This window comes from Oncorhynchus clarkii, chromosome 2, assembly GCF_045791955.1.
Source record: "Oncorhynchus clarkii lewisi isolate Uvic-CL-2024 chromosome 2, UVic_Ocla_1.0, whole genome shotgun sequence".
NCBI classification, from domain to species: domain Eukaryota; kingdom Metazoa; phylum Chordata; class Actinopteri; order Salmoniformes; family Salmonidae; genus Oncorhynchus; species Oncorhynchus clarkii.
This window is the reverse complement of record NC_092148.1, coordinates 91,629,598-91,649,794: the sequence shown is the minus strand read 5'-3', so window position 1 is coordinate 91,649,794 and position 20,197 is coordinate 91,629,598. Positions and strand designations below refer to the sequence as shown.

Below are 20,197 nucleotides of genomic sequence, written 5' to 3'. Positions count from 1 at the left end.
ATCCCCAGTCTCTGATCCTCTTTCTACAGTCGCCACCAGTCTAAATCCCCAGTCTCTGATCCTCTTTCTACAGTCACCACCAGTCTAAATCCCCAGTCTCTGATCCTCTTTCTACAGTCACCACCAGTCTAAATCCCCAGTCTCTGATCCTCTTTCTATAGTCACCACCAGTCTAAATCCCCAGTCTCTGATCCTCTTTCTACAGTCAGCACCAGTCTAAATCCCCAGTCTCTGATCCTCTTTCTACAGTCAGCACCAGTCTAAATCCCCAGTCTCTGATCCTCTTTCTACAGTCAGCACCAGTCTAAATCCCCAGTCTCTGATCCTCTTTCTACAGTCACCACCAGTCTAAATCCCCAGTCTCTGATCCTCTTTCTACAGTCACCACCAGTCTAAATCCCCAGTCTCTGATCCTCTTTCTACAGTCAGCACCAGTCTAAATCCCCAGTCTCTGATCCTCTTTCTACAGTCACCACCAGTCTAAATCCCCAGTCTCTGATCCTCTTTCTACAGTCACCACCAGTCTAAATCCCCAGTCTCTGATCCTCTTTCTACAGTCACCACCAGTCTAAATCCCCAGTCTCTGATCCTCTTTCTACAGTCACCACCAGTCTAAATCCCCAGTCTCTGATCCTCTTTCTACAGTCATCACCAGTCTAAATCCCCAGTCTCTGATCCTCTTTCTACAGTCACCACCAGTCTAAATCCCCAGTCTCTGATCCTCTTTCTACAGTCACCACCAGTCTAAATCCCCAGTCTCTGATCCTCTTTCTACAGTCACCACCAGTCTAAATCCCCAGTCTCTGATCCTCTTTCTACAGTCACCACCAGTCTAAATCCCCAGTCTCTGATCCTCTTTCTATAGTCACCACCAGTCTAAATCCCCAGTCTCTGATCCTCTTTCTACAGTCACCACCAGTCTAAATCCCCAGTCTCTGATCCTCTTTCTACAGTCACCACCAGTCTAAATCCCCAGTCTCTGATCCTCTTTCTACAGTCACCACCAGTCTAAATCCCCAGTCTCTGATCCTCTTTCTACAGTCAGCACCAGTCTAAATCCCCAGTCTCTGATCCTCTTTCTACAGTCACCACCAGTCTAAATCCTCAGTCTCTGATCATCTTTCTACAGTCACCACCAGTCTAAATCCCCAGTCTCTGATCCTCTTTCTATAGTCACCACCAGTCTAAATCCCCAGTCTCTGATCCTCTTTCTACAGTCACCACCAGTCTAAATCCTCAGTCTCTGATCCTCTTTCTACAGTCACCACCAGTCTAAATCCCCAGTCTCTGATCCTCTTTCTACAGTCACCACCAGTCTAAATCCCCAGTCTCTGATCCTCTTTCTATAGTCACCACCAGTCTAAATCCCCAGTCTCTGATCCTCTTTCTACAGTCACCACCAGTCTAAATCCCCAGTCTCTGATCCTCTTTCTACAGTCACCACCAGTCTAATCCCCAGTCCCCAGTCTCTGATCCTCTTTCTACAGTCAGCACCAGTCTAAATCCCCAGTCTCTGATCCTCTTTCTACAGTCAGCACCAGTCTAAATCCCCAGTCTCTGATCCTCTTTCTACAGTCACCACCAGTCTAAATCCCCAGTCTCTGATCCTCTTTCTACAGTCACCACCAGTCTAAATCCCCAGTCTCTGATCCTCTTTCTATAGTCACCGCCAGTCTAAATCCCCAGTCTCTGATCCTCTTTCTACAGTCACCACCAGTCTAAATCCCCAGTCTCTGATCCTCTTTCTACAGTCACCACCAGTCTAAATCCCCAGTCTCTGATCCTCTTTCTACAGTCACCACCAGTCTAAATCCCCAGTCTCTGATCCTCTTTCTATAGTCACCACCAGTCTAAATCCCCAGTCTCTGATCCTCTTTCTACAGTCAGCACCAGTCTAAATCCCCAGTCTCTGATCCTCTTTCTACAGTCAGCACCAGTCTAAATCCCCAGTCTCTGATCCTCTTTCTACAGTCAGCACCAGTCTAAATCCCCAGTCTCTGATCCTCTTTCTACAGTCACCACCAGTCTAAATCCCCAGTCTCTGATCCTCTTTCTACAGTCACCACCAGTCTAAATCCCCAGTCTCTGATCCTCTTTCTACAGTCACCACCAGTCTAAATCCCCAGTCTCTGATCCTCTTTCTACAGTCACCACCAGTCTAAATCCCCAGTCTCTGATCCTCTTTCTATAGTCACCACCAGTCTAAATCCCCAGTCTCTGATCCTCTTTCTACAGTCACCACCAGTCTAAATCCCCAGTCTCTGATCCTCTTTCTACAGTCACCACCAGTCTAAATCCCCAGTCTCTGATCCTCTTTCTACAGTCACCACCAGTCTAAATCCCCAGTCTCTGATCCTCTTTCTACAGTCACCACCAGTCTAAATCCCCAGTCTCTGATCCTCTTTCTACAGTCACCACCAGTCTAAATCCCCAGTCTCTGATCCTCTTTCTACAGTCAGCACCAGTCTAAAGTCCCACCAGTCTCTGATCCTCTTTCTACAGTCACCACCAGTCTAAATCCCCAGTCTCTGATCCTCTTTCTACAGTCACCACCAGTCTAAATCCCCAGTCTCTGATCCTCTTTCTACAGTCAGCACCAGTCTAAATCCCCAGTCTCTGATCCTCTTTCTACAGTCACCACCAGTCTAAATCCCCAGTCTCTGATCCTCTTTCTACAGTCACCACCAGTCTAAATCCCCAGTCTCTGATCCTCTTTCTACAGTCACCACCAGTCTAAATCCCCAGTCTCTGATCCTCTTTCTACAGTCACCACCAGTCTAAATCCCCAGTCTCTGATCCTCTTTCTACAGTCAGCACCAGTCTAAATCCCCAGTCTCTGATCCTCTTTCTACAGTCACCACCAGTCTAAATCCCCAGTCTCTGATCCTCTTTCTATAGTCACCACCAGTCTAAATCCCCAGTCTCTGATCCTCTTTCTACAGTCACCACCAGTCTAAATCCCCAGTCTCTGATCCTCTTTCTACAGTCACCACCAGTCTAAATCCCCAGTCTCTGATCCTCTTTCTACAGTCACCACCAGTCTAAATCCCCAGTCTCTGATCCTCTTTCTACAGTCACCACCAGTCTAAATCCCCAGTCTCTGATCCTCTTTCTACGTCACCACCAGTCAGCACCTCTTTCTACAGTCTAAATCCCCAGTCTCTGATCCTCTTTCTACAGTCACCACCAGTCTAAATCCCCAGTCTCTGATCCTCTTTCTACAGTCACCACCAGTCTAAATCCCCAGTCTCTGATCCTCTTTCTACAGTCACCACCAGTCTAAATCCCCAGTCTCTGATCCTCTTTCTACAGTCACCACCAGTCTAAATCCCCAGTCTCTGATCCTCTTTCTACAGTCAGCACCAGTCTAAATCCCCAGTCTCTGATCCTCTTTCTACAGTCACCACCAGTCTAAATCCCCAGTCTCTGATCCTCTTTCTATAGTCACCACCAGTCTAAATCCCCAGTCTCTGATCCTCTTTCTACAGTCACCACCAGTCTAAATCCCCAGTCTCTGATCCTCTTTCTACAGTCACCACCAGTCTAAATCCCCAGTCTCTGATCCTCTTTCTACAGTCACCACCAGTCTAAATCCCCAGTCTCTGATCCTCTTTCTACAGTCACCACCAGTCTAAATCCCCAGTCTCTGATCCTCTTTCTACAGTCACCACCAGTCTAAATCCCCAGTCTCTGATCCTCTTTCTACAGTCACCACCAGTCTAAATCCCCAGTCTCTGATCCTCTTTCTACAGTCACCACCAGTCTAAATCCCCAGTCTCTGATCCTCTTTCTACAGTCACCACCAGTCTAAATCCCCAGTCTCTGATCCTCTTTCTACAGTCACCACCAGTCTAAATCCCCAGTCTCTGATCCTCTTTCTACAGTCACCACCAGTCTAAATCCCCAGTCTCTGATCCTCTTTCTACAGTCACCACCAGTCTAAATCCCCAGTCTCTGATCCTCTTTCTACAGTCACCACCAGTCTAAATCCCCAGTCTCTGATCCTCTTTCTACAGTCACCACCAGTCTAAATCCCCAGTCTCTGATCCTCTTTCTACAGTCACCACCAGTCTAAATCCCCAGTCTCTGATCCTCTTTCTACAGTCACCACCAGTCTAAATCCCCAGTCTCTGATCCTCTTTCTACAGTCACCACCAGTCTAAATCCCCAGTCTCTGATCCTCTTTCTACAGTCACCACCAGTCTAAATCCCCAGTCTCTGATCCTCTTTCTACAGTCACCACCAGTCTAAATCCCCAGTCTCTGATCCTCTTTCTACAGTCACCACCAGTCTAAATCCCCAGTCTCTGATCCTCTTTCTACAGTCACCACCAGTCTAAATCCCCAGTCTCTGATCCTCTTTCTACAGTCACCACCAGTCTAAATCCCCAGTCTCTGATCCTCTTTCTACAGTCACCACCAGTCTAAATCCCCAGTCTCTGATCCTCTTTCTACAGTCACCACCAGTCTAAATCCCCAGTCTCTGATCCTCTTTCTACAGTCACCACCAGTCTAAATCCCCAGTCTCTGATCCTCTTTCTACAGTCACCACCAGTCTAAATCCCCAGTCTCTGATCCTCTTTCTATAGTCACCACCAGTCTAAATCCCCAGTCTCTGATCCTCTTTCTACAGTCACCACCAGTCTAAATCCCCAGTCTCTGATCCTCTTTCTATAGTCACCACCAGTCTAAATCCCCAGTCTCTGATCCTCTTTCTACAGTCACCACCAGTCTAAATCCCCAGTCTCTGATCCTCTTTCTACAGTCACCACCAGTCTAAATCCCCAGTCTCTGATCCTCTTTCTACAGTCACCACCAGTCTAAATCCCCAGTCTCTGATCCTCTTTCTACAGTCACCACCAGTCTAAATCCCCAGTCTCTGATCCTCTTTCTACGGTCAGCACCAGTCTAAATCCCCAGTCTCTGATCCTCTTTCTACAGTCACCACCAGTCTAAATCCCCAGTCTCTGATCCTCTTTCTACAGTCACCACCAGTCTAAATCCCCAGTCTCTGATCCTCTTTCTACAGTCACCACCAGTCTAAATCCCCAGTCTCTGATCCTCTTTCTACAGTCACCACCAGTCTAAATCCCCAGTCTCTGATCCTCTTTCTACAGTCAGCACCAGTCTAAATCCCCAGTCTCTGATCCTCTTTCTACAGTCACCACCAGTCTAAATCCCCAGTCTCTGATCCTCTTTCTATAGTCACCACCAGTCTAAATCCCCAGTCTCTGATCCTCTTTCTACAGTCACCACCAGTCTAAATCCCCAGTCTCTGATCCTCTTTCTACAGTCACCACCAGTCTAAATCCCCAGTCTCTGATCCTCTTTCTACAGTCACCACCAGTCTAAATCCCCAGTCTCTGATCCTCTTTCTATAGTCACCACCAGTCTAAATCCCCAGTCTCTGATCCTCTTTCTACAGTCACCACCAGTCTAAATCCCCAGTCTCTGATCCTCTTTCTACAGTCACCACCAGTCTAAATCCCCAGTCTCTGATCCTCTTTCTACAGTCAGCACCAGTCTAAATCCCCAGTCTCTGATCCTCTTTCTACAGTCACCACCAGTCTAAATCCCCAGTCTCTGATCCTCTTTCTACAGTCACCACCAGTCTAAATCCCCAGTCTCTGATCCTCTTTCTACAGTCAGCACCAGTCTAAATCCCCAGTCTCTGATCCTCTTTCTACAGTCACCACCAGTCTAAATCCCCAGTCTCTGATCCTCTTTCTACAGTCACCACCAGTCTAAATCCCCAGTCTCTGATCCTCTTTCTACAGTCACCACCAGTCTAAATCCCCAGTCTCTGATCCTCTTTCTACAGTCACCACCAGTCTAAATCCCCAGTCTCTGATCCTCTTTCTACAGTCACCACCAGTCTAAATCCCCAGTCTCTGATCCTCTTTCTACAGTCACCACCAGTCTAAATCCCCAGTCTCTGATCCTCTTTCTACAGTCACCACCAGTCTAAATCCCCAGTCTCTGATCCTCTTTCTACAGTCACCACCAGTCTAAATCCCCAGTCTCTGATCCTCTTTCTACAGTCACCACCAGTCTAAATCCCCAGTCTCTGATCCTCTTTCTACAGTCGCCACCAGTCTAAATCCCCAGTCTCTGATCCTCTTTCTACAGTCACCACCAGTCTAAATCCCCAGTCTCTGATCCTCTTTCTACAGTCACCACCAGTCTAAATCCCCAGTCTCTGATCCTCTTTCTACAGTCACCACCCGTCTAAATCCCCAGTCTCTGATCCTCTTTCTACAGTCACCACCAGTCTAAATCCCCAGTCTCTGATCCTCTTTCTACAGTCACCACCAGTCTAAATCCCCAGTCTCTGATCCTCTTTCTACAGTCACCACCAGTCTAAATCCCCAGTCTCTGATCCTCTTTCTACAGTCACCACCAGTCTAAATCCCCAGTCTCTGATCCTCTTTCTACAGTCACCACCAGTCTAAATCCCCAGTCTCTGATCCTCTTTCTACAGTCACCACCAGTCTAAATCCCCAGTCTCTGATCCTCTTTCTACAGTCACCACCAGTCTAAATCCCCAGTCTCTGATCCTCTTTCTACAGTCACCACCAGTCTAAATCCCCAGTCTCTGATCCTCTTTCTACAGTCGCCACCAGTCTAAATCCCCAGTCTCTGATCCTCTTTCTACAGTCACCACCAGTCTAAATCCCCAGTCTCTGATCCTCTTTCTACAGTCACCACCAGTCTAAATCCCCAGTCTCTGATCCTCTTTCTACAGTCACCACCAGTCTAAATCCCCAGTCTCTGATCCTCTTTCTACAGTCACCACCAGTCTAAATCCCCAGTCTCTGATCCTCTTTCTACAGTCAGCACCAGTCTAAATCCCCAGTCTCTGATCCTCTTTCTACAGTCACCACCAGTCTAAATCCCCAGTCTCTGATCCTCTTTCTACAGTCACCACCAGTCTAAATCCCCAGTCTCTGATCCTCTTTCTACAGTCACCACCAGTCTAAATCCCCAGTCTCTGATCCTCTTTCTACAGTCACCACCAGTCTAAATCCCCAGTCTCTGATCAGATGAATGTATTTGTTACATAGTGAAAGAGAAGAAGACAGTGAGGAGACTGGTGAGGAGGAGAAGGAGAATGTAATTGATTCTATAGTAATATATTGACAGTACCACAGACAGTATACAGCTCACTGAGTCTCTCTCTCTCTCTTCCTCTCTCTCTCTCTCTCTCTCTCTCTCTCTCTCTCTCTGTCACTCTCTCTCTCTCTCTGCCCCCCCTCTCTCTCTCTCTCTGTCCCTATCTCTCTCTCTCTCTCTCTCTGTCCCTCTCTCTTGCTCTCTCTGTCTCTTTTTCTCACTGTCCCTCTCTTTCTCTCTGCCTCTCTCTTTCTCTCAATTCAATTCAATTCAATTCAAGGGCTTTATTGACATGGGAAACATGTGTTAACATTGCCAAAGCAAGTGAGGTAGATAATATATAAAGTGAATATATATTATTATATATTTATATATATATATCTCTCTCTCTCTGTGTCTCCTTCTGTCTCTGCGTCTCTCTTTCTCTCTCTCTCCCTGGCTCTCTCTTTCTCTCTCTGTTCCCTTTTCTCACTGTCTATCTCTTTCTCTGCCTCACCCTCGCTCTCTGTCCCTCTCTCTCTCTCTCTCTCTCTCTTTCTCTCTTTGTCCCTCTCTCTCTCTGCCGCTCTCTCTGCCCATCTCTTTCTCTCTTTCTGCCTTTTCCCCACTCTCTACCCCTCTCTATCCCACTTTCTCTATCTGTCCCTCTCTCTGCTCTTTTGCCTGTTTCTCTTTCTCCCTCTCCCTCTGTCTATAACCCCTATCTCTCTCTCTCTCTCTCGCCCTCTCTCTCTCTCTCTCTTTCTGTTCCTAACCCCCCTCTCTCTCTCTCTCTCTCTCTCTCTCTCTCTCTCTCTCTCTCTCTCTCTCTGTCCCTAACCCCCCCTCCCCCCTCTCTCTCTCTCTGTCCCTAAACCCCCTCTTTCTTTCTTTCTCTCTCTCTCTCTCTGCAGTGCTGTGACACACTGATCCTAATTGCTCTTCCCTCCTCTGGTGGATAAATCCCTGCGTTATCTCTTGGGAATCCATGTCCTCTCCAGGAGCCCGCCCTCACCAGCCAGATGTTTCAGCAATTAGCATTAAAGGGAAAATCTGGGATTTTGAAAAACAACAGAGGGGTCAACCCGACCCCGGCATTTGCCAACTGTAAAGTTTTGTAGAGGAGGAATAATGGCCTGGGGTTGTTTTTCATGGTTCATTACAGATAGTTTGGGTGAATGGAAATCTTAATGCTACAGCATTAATGCTACAGCATACAATGACATTCTAGATGATTCCTTGCTTCCAACTTTGTGGCAACTTTGGGGAAGGTCCTTTCCTGTTTCGGCATGACAATGCCCTGGTGCACGAAACGACGTCCATACAGAAAGGGTTTGTTGAGATCGGTGTGGAAGAACTGGCCTGCACAGAGCCCTGACCTCAACCCCATCGAACACCTTTGGAATGAATAGCCAGGCCTAATCGACCAAAATCACTGCCCGACCTCACTAATGCTCTTGTGGCTAAATGGAAGCAAGTCCCTGCAGCAATGTTCCAACATCTAGTGGAAAGCCTTCCCAGAAGAGTTGAGGCTGTTATAGCAGCAATGTTCCAACATCTAGTGGAAAGCCTTCCCAGAAGAGTTGAGGCTGTTATAGCAGCAATGTTCCAACATCTAGTGGAAAGCCTTCCCAGAAGAGTGGAGGCTGTTATAGCAGCAATGTTCCAACATCCAGTGGAAAGCCTTCCCAGAAGAGTTGAGGCTGTTATAGCAGCAAATGGAGTGAGATGTTCAACGAGCAGGTGTCCACATACTTTTGGTAAATGTAGTGTATGTTGAATGCACCGAGCTGTCTGTTTAAACTACTAGCACACAGCTCAGACACCCATGCATACCCCACAAGACATGTCACCAGTGGTCTCTTCACAGTCCCCAAGTCTAGAACAGACTACGGGAGGCACCCAGTACTACATAGAGACATGACTACATGGAACGATTTCATATCAAGTAACTCATGCAAGCAGTAGAATCAGATTTAAAAATCTACACTTTATGGAACAATGCAGACTGTGAAGAGACACACACACACGCACACACACACACACACGCACACACGCACACACACTCTACACACACAGGTACATTGTAATATTGTTGTATGGTGGTACTCAGTGGTGGAAAAAGTACCCAATTGTCATACTTGAGTAAAAGTAAAGATACCTTAATAGAAAATGACTCAAGTAAAAGTGAAAGTCACCCAGTAAAATACTACTTGAGTAAAAGTCTAAAAGTATTTGGTTTTAAATATACTTAAGTATCAAAATTGAATGTAACTGCAAAAAATATACTTTTACAAAAGTAAAAATATAAATCATTTCAAAATGTCTAAAATTAAGAAAACCAGACGGCATTATTTTTCTTGTTTAAAAAAAAATGTATTTACTGATAGCCAGGGGCACACCCCAACACTCAGACATCATTTATAAAGGAAGCATGTGTTTAGTGAGTCTGCCAGATCAGGCAGTCAGTGTGTGTGTGAATTAGACCATGTTCCTGTTCCTGCTAAGCATTCAAAATGGAACAAGTACTTTTGTGTGTCAGGGGAAAATGTACGGAGTAAAAAGTACGATATGTTTTTTAGGAATGTAGTGAAGTAAAAGCAGTAAAACAATATAAATAGTAAAGTACAGATACCCTGAAAAACTACTATTTTAACTAAAGTACTTTACACCACTGGTGGTACTATAAATGTTGTGTTGTAGATATGTAATAATGTTATAATGTTATATAATGATTATAATAATAATAATTATATAATGTTTTATCTTTAGTTTTATATCTGATGTAACTGCCTCAATGTGTTTGGACCCCAGGAAGAGTAGCTGCTGCCTTGGCAGGAAGTAACGGGGATCCATAATAAACCCCAGGAAGAGTAGCTGCTGCCTTGGCAGGAACTAATGGGATCCATAATAAACCCCAGGAAGAGTAGCTGCTGCCTTGGCAGGAACTAATGGGATCCATAATAAACCCCAGGAAGAGTAGCTGCTGCCTTGGCAGGAAGTAATGGGGATCCATAATAAACCCCAGGAAGAGTAGCTGCTGCCTTGACAGGAAGTAACGGGGATCCATAATAAACCGCAGGAAGAGTAGCTGCTGCCTTGACATGAAGTAACGGGGATCCATAATAAACCCCAGGAAGAGTAGCTGCTGCCTTGGCAGGAAGTAACGGGGATCCATAATAAACCCCAGGAAGAGTAGCTGCTGCCTTGGCAGGAAGTAACGGGGATCCATAATAAACCCCAGGAAGAGTAGCTGCTGCCTTGGCAGGAACTAACGGGGATCCATAATAAACCCCAGGAAGAATAGCTGCTGCCTTGGCAGGAACTAATGGGGATCCATAATAAACCCCAGGAAGAGTAGCTGCTGCCTTGGCAGGAACTAATTGGGATCCATAATAAACCCCAGGAAGAGTAGCTGCTGCCTTGGCAGGAACTAATGGGGATCCATAATAAACCCCAGGAAGAGTAGCCGCTGCCTTGGCAGGAACTAATGGGGATCCATAATAAACCCCAGGAAGAGTAGCTGCTGCCTCGGCAGGAACTAATGGGGATCCATAATAAACCCCAGGAAGAGTAGCTGCTGCCTTGGCAGGAACTAATGGGGATCCATAATAAACCCCAGGAAGAGGAGCTGCTGCCTTGGCAGGAACTAATGGGGATCCATAATAAACTAATCAGAGACGTAGTGACATATAGTAGGCCTAATCAGATACGTAGTGACATAGAGTAGGCCTAATCAGATACGTAGTGACATAGAGTAGGCCTAATCAGATACGTAGTGACATATAGTAGGCCTAATCAGAGACATAGTGACATAGAGTAGGCCTAATCAGAGACATAGTGACATAGAGTAGGCCTAATCAGATACGTAGTGACATAGAGTAGGCCTAATCAGATACGTAGTGACATAGAGTAGGCCTAATCAGATACGTAGTGACATATAGTAGGCCTAATCAGAGACATAGTGACATAGAGTAGGCCTAATCAGAGACATAGTGACATAGAGTAGGCCTAATCAGATACGTAGTGACATAGAGTAGGCCTAATCAGATACGTAGTGACATATAGTAGGCTTAATCAGATACGTAGTGACATAGAGTAGGCCTAATCAGATACGTAGTGACATAGAGTAGGCCTAATCAGAGACATAGTGACAGAGAGTAGGCCTAATCAGAGACATAGTGACAGAGAGTAGGCCTAATCAGATACGTAGTGACATAGAGTAGGCCTAATCAGATACGTAGTGACAGAGAGTAGGCCTAATCAGATTCGTAGTGACATAGAGTAGGCCTAATCAGATACGTAGTGACATAGAGTAGGCCTAATCAGATACGTAGTGACATAGAGTAGGCCTAATCAGATACGTAGTGACATAGAGTAGGCCTAATCAGAGACATAGTGACAGAGAGTAGGCCTAATCAGATACGTAGTGACATAGAGTAGGCCTAATCAGAGACATAGTGACATAGAGTAGGCCTAATCAGATACGTAGTGACAGAGAGTAGGCCTAATCAGATACGTAGTGACATAGAGTAGGCCTAATCAGATACGTAGTGACATAGAGTAGGCCTAATCAGATTCGTAGTGACATAGAGTAGGCCTAATCAGATACGTAGTGACATAGAGTAGGCCTAATCAGATACGTAGTGACATAGAGTAGGCCTAATCAGATACGTAGTGACATAGAGTAGGCCTAATCAGATACGTAGTGACATAGAGTAGGCCTAATCAGATACGTAGTGACAGAGAGTAGGCCTAATCAGATACGTAGTGACATAGAGTAGGCCTAATCAGATACGTAGTGACATATAGTAGGCCTAATCAGATACGTAGTGACATAGAGTAGGCCTAATCAAAGACATAGTGACATAGAGTAGGCCTAATCAGATACGTAGTGACAGAGAGTAGGCCTAATCAGATACGTAGTGACATAGAGTAGGCCTAATCAGATACGTAGTGACATAGAGTAGGCCTAATCAGATACGTAGTGACATAGAGTAGGCCTAATCAGATACGTAGTGACATAGAGTAGGCCTAATCAGATACGTAGTGACATAGAGTAGGCCTAATCAAAGACATAGTGACATAGAGTAGGCCTAGAGTAGGCCTAATCAGAGACCTAGTGCCATGGAGTAGGCCTAATCATCGGATGGGTCCTCAGTGTCTCCTGACCCCTCCTGTCTCAGCCTCCAGTATTCATGCTGCAGTAGTTTAAGTGTCGAGGGGCTAGGGTCAGTCTGTTGTATGTGGAGTACTTCTCCTGTCTTATTCAGTGTCCTGTGTGAATTTAAGAATGCTCTAATTCTCTCTTTCTTTCTCTCTCTCAGAGGACCTGAGCCCTAGGACCATGCCTCAGGACTACCTGGCATGATGACTCCTTGCTGTCCCCAGTCCACCTGGCTGTGCTGCTGCTCCAGTTTCAACTGTTCTGCCTGCAGCTATGGAACCCTGACCTGTTCACTGTGATTGCTATTATTTTACCATGCTGGTCATTTATGAACATTTGAACATCTTGGCCATGTTCTGTTATAATCTCCACCTGGCACAACCAGAAGAGGACTGGCCACCCCCTCATAGCCTGGTTCCTCTCTAGGTTTCTTCCTAGGTTTTTGGCCTTTTCTAGGGAGTTTTTCCTAGCCACCGTGCTTCTACACCTGCATTGCTTGCTGTTTGGGGTTTTAGGCTGGGTTTCTGTACAGCACTTTGAGACATAAGCAACATATTTTTTAATACGACACAAATTAGTAACCTTGTAAAAACGACCTTGTCTTGAATGCAACAGTGAAGCCATGAAGGGGAGACAGAAATTGTACAATATGACGTCCATCTAGCCTGGGCAAGGAAATTATTCCCCCCCCCCCCCCCCCAAAGATAAAACATATTCCAGAGGGACTGATCCAATGATAAAGACAGTGAATATGGGTGTACTGACCGGGGCTATGGCCAATGGTACAAACATACGGTTACTGTTCCTTCCACTTGGTAGGTGAGAAATGTGAGAACCGATTAGAGTAATACACACACACACACACACAGACACAGAAGTCAGCTCAGACTGATTCAACTCAGACTGATCCAGCTCAGACTGATTCAGCTCAGACTGATCCAGCTCAGACTGATTCAACTCAGACTGATCCAGCTCAGACTGATTCAGCTCAGACTGATTCAACTCAGACTGATCCAGCTCAGACTGATCCAGCTCAGACAGGCCCAGCTCAGACTGATCCAGCTCAGACAGGCCCAGCTCAGACTGATTCAGCTCAGACTGATCCAGCTCAGACTGATCCAGCTCAGACTGATCCAGCTCAGACAGGCCCAGCTCAGACTGATCCAGCTCAGACTGATCCAGCTCAGACAGGCCCAGCTCAGACTGATCCAGCTCAGACTGATCCAGCTCAGACTGATTCAACTCAGACTGATCCAGCTCAGACTGATTCAACTCAGACTGATTCAGCTCAGACAGGCCCAGCTCAGACTGATTCAGCTCAGACAGGCCCAGCTCAGACAGGCCCAGCTCATGAGCACTATCAGCTGCAGATTTTTAATTTAGAACATGTACGTGTTTATGTAACGAATGTTAGTGCAACGAACCGAACCGAATCGATTCGTTTCAAATGAAAACGTATCGTTGATGTATGGTACGGGGAGCCCATGTATCTAGATACGTATTGAATCAACTTGAAAGGGAAAGATGCACATCTAAAGTGACATTAAAACCTCTTAGGGTTAGGGGGCAGTGTTCAGAAGTTTGGATGAGTGATGTGCCCAAAGTAAATTGCCTGTTACTCAGGCCCAGAAGCTAGGATATGCATATCATTGGTAGCATTGGATAGAAAACACTCTGAAGTTTTTACAACTGTTAAAATAATGTCTGTGAGTATAACAGAACTGATATGGCAGGCGAAAAACCGAGGAAAATCTGAAAATGTTTTTTGGAGGTCACAGTCCATTTCAATGCTTGTCCATGGGATATTCAAAGGAATTCATCCCAGATTGCAGATCCTATGGCTTCCACTAGATATCAAGAGTCTTTAGAAATGGTTTCAGGCTTGTTTTTGGAAAAATGACCGAGTATTTGTAGTTTTTCCAAGATGTCTCTCATTAGAAAAGTAGTCTTGTTGGCGTGTGAATGAGGTGCGCACTCTTCGTTATTTATCTTCCCTGTTGAACATACTATTCTCCATCTTAAATTGTATTGTTTATTTAGATATTAGAGTACCTGACGATTCATTAGAAACATCGTTTGACTTGTTTGGACAAACTTTAATGGTAACTTTTTGGATTCGTTTGTATGCATGTTGAAAGAGTGGATTACTGAATCAAGCGTGCCAACTAAACAGACATTTTTGGGATATAAAGAAGGACTTTATTGAACAAAACGACCATTTGTTGTGTAGCTGGGACCTTTGGGATTGCAAACAGAGGAAGATCTTCAAATGTAAGTGATTTATTTTATCGCTATTTGGGATATTGTGTCACCTGTGCTGGGTTGGAAAAGTATTTTGGTGTGGGGCACTGTCCTTAGATAATCGCATGGTATGCTTTCGCCGTAAAGCCTTTTTGAAATATGACAATGCGGTTGGATTAACAAGAAGTTAAGCTTTTAAACGATGTAAGACACTCGTATTTGCATGAATGTTTAGTATTACGATTTTGTCATTTGAATTTGGCATCGCTCCAGCTTCACCGGATGTTGTCGATTTTGATCCCTGTAACGGGATCCGTGCGCTTCCCTAGTAACATTAAGACAGTTTCCTAGTAACATTAAGACAGTTTCCTAGTAACATTAAGACAGTTTCCTAGTAACATTAAGACAGTTCCCTAGTAACATTAAGACAGTTCCCTAGTAACATTAAGACAGTTCCCAAAATCAGTATTTCAAAACGTTTTTTAGATTATCGTCACAGTATAGTTACAGAAACAACTTGTGCTCATATACATGTAACTTCATCACCACTGTTACTAACTACTCTTCCACCAGAGAAAACACTGGTCACCTCCCTCTGTCCTCCCCTCCTCCTCTCTCCCCCACCTTCCTCTGTCCTCCCCTCCTCCTCTCTCCCCCCACCTTCCTCTGTCCTCCCCTCCTCCTCTCTCCCCCCACCTTCCTCTGTCCTCCCCTCATCCTCTCTCCCCCCACCTTCCTCTGTCCTCCCCAACTTCCTCTCTCCCCCCACCTTCCTCTCTCCCCCCACCTTCCTCTGTCCTCCCCTCCTCCTCTCTCCTCCCACCTTCCTCTGTCCTCCCCTCCTCCCACCTTCCTCTGTCCTCCCCTCCTCTCTCCCCCACCTTCCTCTGTCCTCCCCTACTCCTCTCTCCCCCACCTTCCTCTGTCCTCCCACCTTCCTCTGTCCTCCCCTCCTCCTCTCTCCCCTCACCTTCCTCTGTCCTCCCCTCCTCCCACCTTCCTCTGTCCTCCCCTCCTCCTCTCTCCCCCCACTTTCCTCTGTCCTCCCCTCCTCCTCTCTCCCCCCACCTTCCTCTGTCCTCCCCAACTTCCTCTCTCCCCCCACCTTCCTCTCTCCCCCCACCTTCCTCTGTCCTCCCCTCCTCCTCTCTCCTCCCACCTTCCTCTGTCCTCCCCTCCTCCCACTTTCCTCTGTCCACCCCTCCTCTCTCCCCCACCTTCCTCTGTCCTCCCCTACTCCTCTCTCCCCCACCTTCCTCTGTCCTCCCACCTTCCTCTGTCCTCCCCTCCTCCTCTCTCCCCTCACCTTCCTCTGTCCTCCCCTCCTCCCACCTTCCTCTGTCCTCCCCTCCTCCTCTCTCCCCCCACTTTCCTCTGTCCTCCCCTCCTCCTCTCTCCCCCACCTTCCTCTGTCCTCCCCTCCTCTCTCCCCCACCTTCCTCTGTCCTCCCCTCCTCCCCTCCTCTCTCCCCCACCTTCCTCTGTCCTCCCCTCCTCCTTTCTCCTCCCACCTTCCTCTGTCCTCCCCTCCTCCTCTCTACCCCCACCTTCCTCTGACCTCCCCTCCCTCCCCCCACCTTCCTCTGTCCTCCCCTCCTCCTCTCTCCTCTCTCCCCCCTCCTCATCTTTCCCCTTCCTCCCCCTGTCCCCCCTTCTTCTCTCTCCCCCTACCTTCCCCTGTCCTAACCCCATCCCTTCCTCCTCTCCCCCCCACCTTCCTCTGTCCTCCCCTACTCCTCTCTCCCCCACCTTCCTCTGTCCTCCCCTCCTCCTCTCTCCCCTCACCTTCCTCTGTCCTCCCCTCCTCCTATCTTCCCCTGTCCTCCCCACCTTCTCTCTCCCACTACCTTCCCCTGTCCTCACTCCCCCCCCCCCTCCCCACCACACACACCCTCCCATTAACCTAATTGTGAGGTCATAATCCTGCCTGATGTGTGCTTCTAATATCTTGAATGGTCATGTTACCCTATTTTAATTACCCCATTTCAAAAAGCCCTGACCTAGCTCATAGCGGTCTGGCCTGCTGCACACTCTCTCTCTCTCTCTCTCTGTAATCCCATGGCCTCACTAAATGTAATTCAGATGAGTGTGTGTGTGTGTGTGGGGGGGGGGGGGGGGGGGGGATACACTGTAACACATCAGGATTGGAGGATAAGTCCCAACATGCCAGGACGGTGGACATGTCCTGTTGATGACAGCAGAGAGAGAACTCAAGGTTAAAATGATACGGAGAAAAAAAAAACATTTTATGTGTGTGGTGATGAACAGATGGCATGATGGAATGAATGCCCTTGTTTGTGTTGGTGGTATGAAATAAATAGTTGTGGGACAGGATCTCTCTCTCTCTCTGAGCACACATGTGTACACACACACAGACATAGCCATATTGAGTCAAAACAAACTGAGCCTAAAAGATCAGTACCAGCAGTATTAGTTGGATATGAATATGCCTGGAACTGCAAAATGAATATGCATGCCAGTAGTCAAATCTAAAAACGGTATTTAAATTGAACTGGCATCTCTGTTTGAGCTTTACTTCAGACAAGACCCAACAGCATTGAGTTTAAATTAAAAAAACAGAAAGAGCCTTGACTCATATTGGTTTCATGTTGTTGATGTGTGCAGAGGGTCCCTGGTTCGCGCCCGGGTATGGGCGAGGGCACGGTCTAAAATTATACTGTTACACTGACACCATCTCAAACAGCCTAGCTTTGGACACTGTACCCTGTGAAGATAACTCCAAGGGTGACCACAAACTTTTTTTTTCATCTGCTACTGGGAAAGCTGAACTTGGTGAGCTAGTAAACTATGCTAGGCTATTATCACAACAATGAATCGGAGAGGGTGTGAAAACTATGAGAGGCCTTTAACTTATCTAATCAGACACTTGTCTGGTTTCAGTCAAACTATTCACTAACCTAATTAATGACTGCTAAAGATCCTCTGAACAATAATTACCTAAAATCACTGTATGGGTGAATGATCCAAAATCCTGCAGACTTGACGCGTTCCCTTTCGTGTTCCACGGCCCTCTCGCTCCCCAACATTCTCAGAGAGAACTTGTTGACTCCTGGTTGAAGCATCGCCCCGAACTGCCGGTGCATGAAGCCCGCCCGGTACAACTGCTCTGCTTCGTCTGACATGATCGGTTCGGTTCCTTCTAACTTGATGAAAGTGGACTGATCGAAGACGGACGATCGGCGATGTGCACTAGCACTGCGACCGCCGGAACCCTGCTCTCCCAGCTCGCCCCCTCCGGGGTAACTCTCTTCGTTAGCACCGGTGTCTGCCTCGGAGATCAGCCTCCGCTGCTCAGCTGGATCTGACCCAAGAGTGTGTCGGCCAGTGATGGAGGAAAGGCGACCTCTGACCAGACGACAGTCCCCATTCAAGTTGGTCTTGATGGCAACGTCTGTTTCCAAGTCTCCGGCGGTTCCGCTCTTGGGGTCCCGGTCCCCGTTGCTCTTCCAACTGCTGGTGGGGGATGAAGGTCCAGGAGGAGGGAGAGACTTCAGCCTGATACCGGTACTTTTCTTCTTGGTGTCCTTGTCGCCACCACCGTATTCTCCTCCGTCGTCAGCCATCACAGATACAGAGCCTTTTTGACCAATGTTTTGCGGCAAGCTGTACAGCCTTTTGCGCATGGATGAATGAAACTTATCCATTATGATGGTATTTAGGAACAGATGCGACAGACACGCACTAGTCTGGGCTGTGAGAAAAACGCGTTGGACAAAGAAACAAAAATATACAAGTTATGATGATTATAAAACATGTATTTAATGAACTCAAAAGGCGCAGGGTTCCGAAAAGAGTGACGGCGCATCTGCAGCAGAACAGGGACAGTTCGAATCTTACTTGACACTTGAGATGTGTTTCTGCCTGCTCCTGGTTGCAACAGTTCGTACCGCTTTGGCGCGACGGTCATATTACGGTAGGCCTACATGCCCGGGAACTCAATGAATGACATCCAGCTATCAAGTTATTCCTAAATCAGAGTGTAGTAGCCTAGATGACGACAACACATCAGTGGTACTGATGCTGCCTGCATGCTGTCTGCGCTAATTATCGGACGTGCCAGTCGGGAGGCAGAGTGAGGAAGGATGCTGGCTGGCTTGTGTCTCTGTGGTCCTTCATGACAAAGCATGATCTCCTCTCTCTCCTGATTCTCCTCCCCAAATATTAAAGCCATGGCTAGCTGGCTGTCAATAGGAAATTACGACATGCAGCTTTCCACGGAGTCAGTCAGTCCTCACCAGCGTGCATTCAAATACCGCTGGCTGCTGTGTGTGCTGATATCACTGATCTATCAGGTTGCCATAGGAACGCTATTCTCAGCATCCCAGTCCAGGAGTTCTCTAATAAACTGGATATTAATGGGGCTAATCTACCGGGTTGCCATAGGAGCTGCTCTGAGCATCCCAGTCCAGCAGGAGTCAGGCTGGATGATAAGAGGGTGTGATTTAAAAACTCCCTGACAGTCTTAATGATATACTTTGTTGTAAATGATAAACTATAGGCTGCTACACACACACACACACACAAAGACACACACACACACACACACAAAGACACACACACACACAAAGACACACTGGTTCATACCTGAACTTGTTATTTATCTGGGTTAATTGATGGGTCAATGATATTCACAAATAACATTTCCATTTTACTTCCTAAATAGACAATAAATGTATCCAACTGTGCTGGTCATACAGAGAGTGTCCTGACCATAGTTTGCTTTGTATGTTTCTATGTCTTGTTTGGTCAGGGTGTGATCTGAGTGGGCATTCTATGTTGGATGTCTAGTTTGTCTGTTTCTGTGTTTGGGCCTGATATGGTTCTCAATCAGAGGCAGGTGTTAGTCATTGTCTCTGATTGGGAACCATATTTAGGTAGCCTGTTTGGTGTTGGGTTTTGTGGGTGATTGTCTATGTTGATTGCTTGTGTCAGCACAGTTCTCATTAGCGTCACGGTCGTTATTTAGTTTATTGGTTTTGTATAGTGTGTTTCAGTGTTTGCTTTATTAAATATCAAGATGAACACAAACCACGCCGCATTTTGGTCCTCCGATCCTTCTCGCCTCTCCTCTTCAGATGAAGAGGAGGAAGACCGTGACAGAAAGACAATGACCTCCTCACAAATGGTTCCCTATTCCCTAATATAGATTACTATAAACCGAGAACACTGAAGAGACTGGTAGTGTTATTCCTGATGATCTCATTGCAGACAAAGTGACAGTCCCAAATGGCACCCTATTCCCTATATAGTGCACTACTTTAGACCAGGGCCCTATTCCCTATATATTGCACTACTTTAGACCAGAGCCCTATAGAACCCTATTACCTATATAGTGCACTACTTTAGACCAGAGCCCTATTCCCTATATAGTGCACTACTTTAGACCAGGGCCCTATAGAACCCTATTCCCTATATAGTGCACTACTTTAGACCAGGGCCCTATTCCCTATATAGTGCACTACTTTAGACCAGAGCCCTATAGAACCCTATTCCCTATATAGTGCACTACTTTAGACCAGGGCCCTATAGAACCCTATTCCCTATATAGTGCACTACTTTAGACCAGGACCGTATAGAACCCTATTCCCTATATAGTGCACTACTTTAGACCAGGGCCCTATAGAACCCTATTCCCTATATAGTGCACTACTTTTACCCAGAACCCTATAGAACTCTA

The 20,197-nt window shown here is 46.6% G+C and overlaps 2 protein-coding genes across 2 annotated transcripts in view; both read right to left on the bottom strand.

The window, feature by feature from the left end:
- LOC139376214 (potassium/sodium hyperpolarization-activated cyclic nucleotide-gated channel 3-like) overlaps positions 1-18,164 on the bottom strand; it is a 46,458-nt gene extending 28,294 nt beyond the window's left edge. The window contains exon 1 of the mRNA XM_071118524.1: positions 17,458-18,164. Within this exon, the coding sequence (XP_070974625.1) occupies positions 17,458-18,164 (707 nt within the window). The remainder of the gene's footprint in view (positions 1-17,457) is intronic.
- The window catches only part of LOC139376285 (uncharacterized), a 1,125,987-nt gene that overhangs the window by 916,930 nt on the left and 188,860 nt on the right, over positions 1-20,197 (bottom strand). The gene's annotated exons all lie outside the window — the stretch shown is intronic.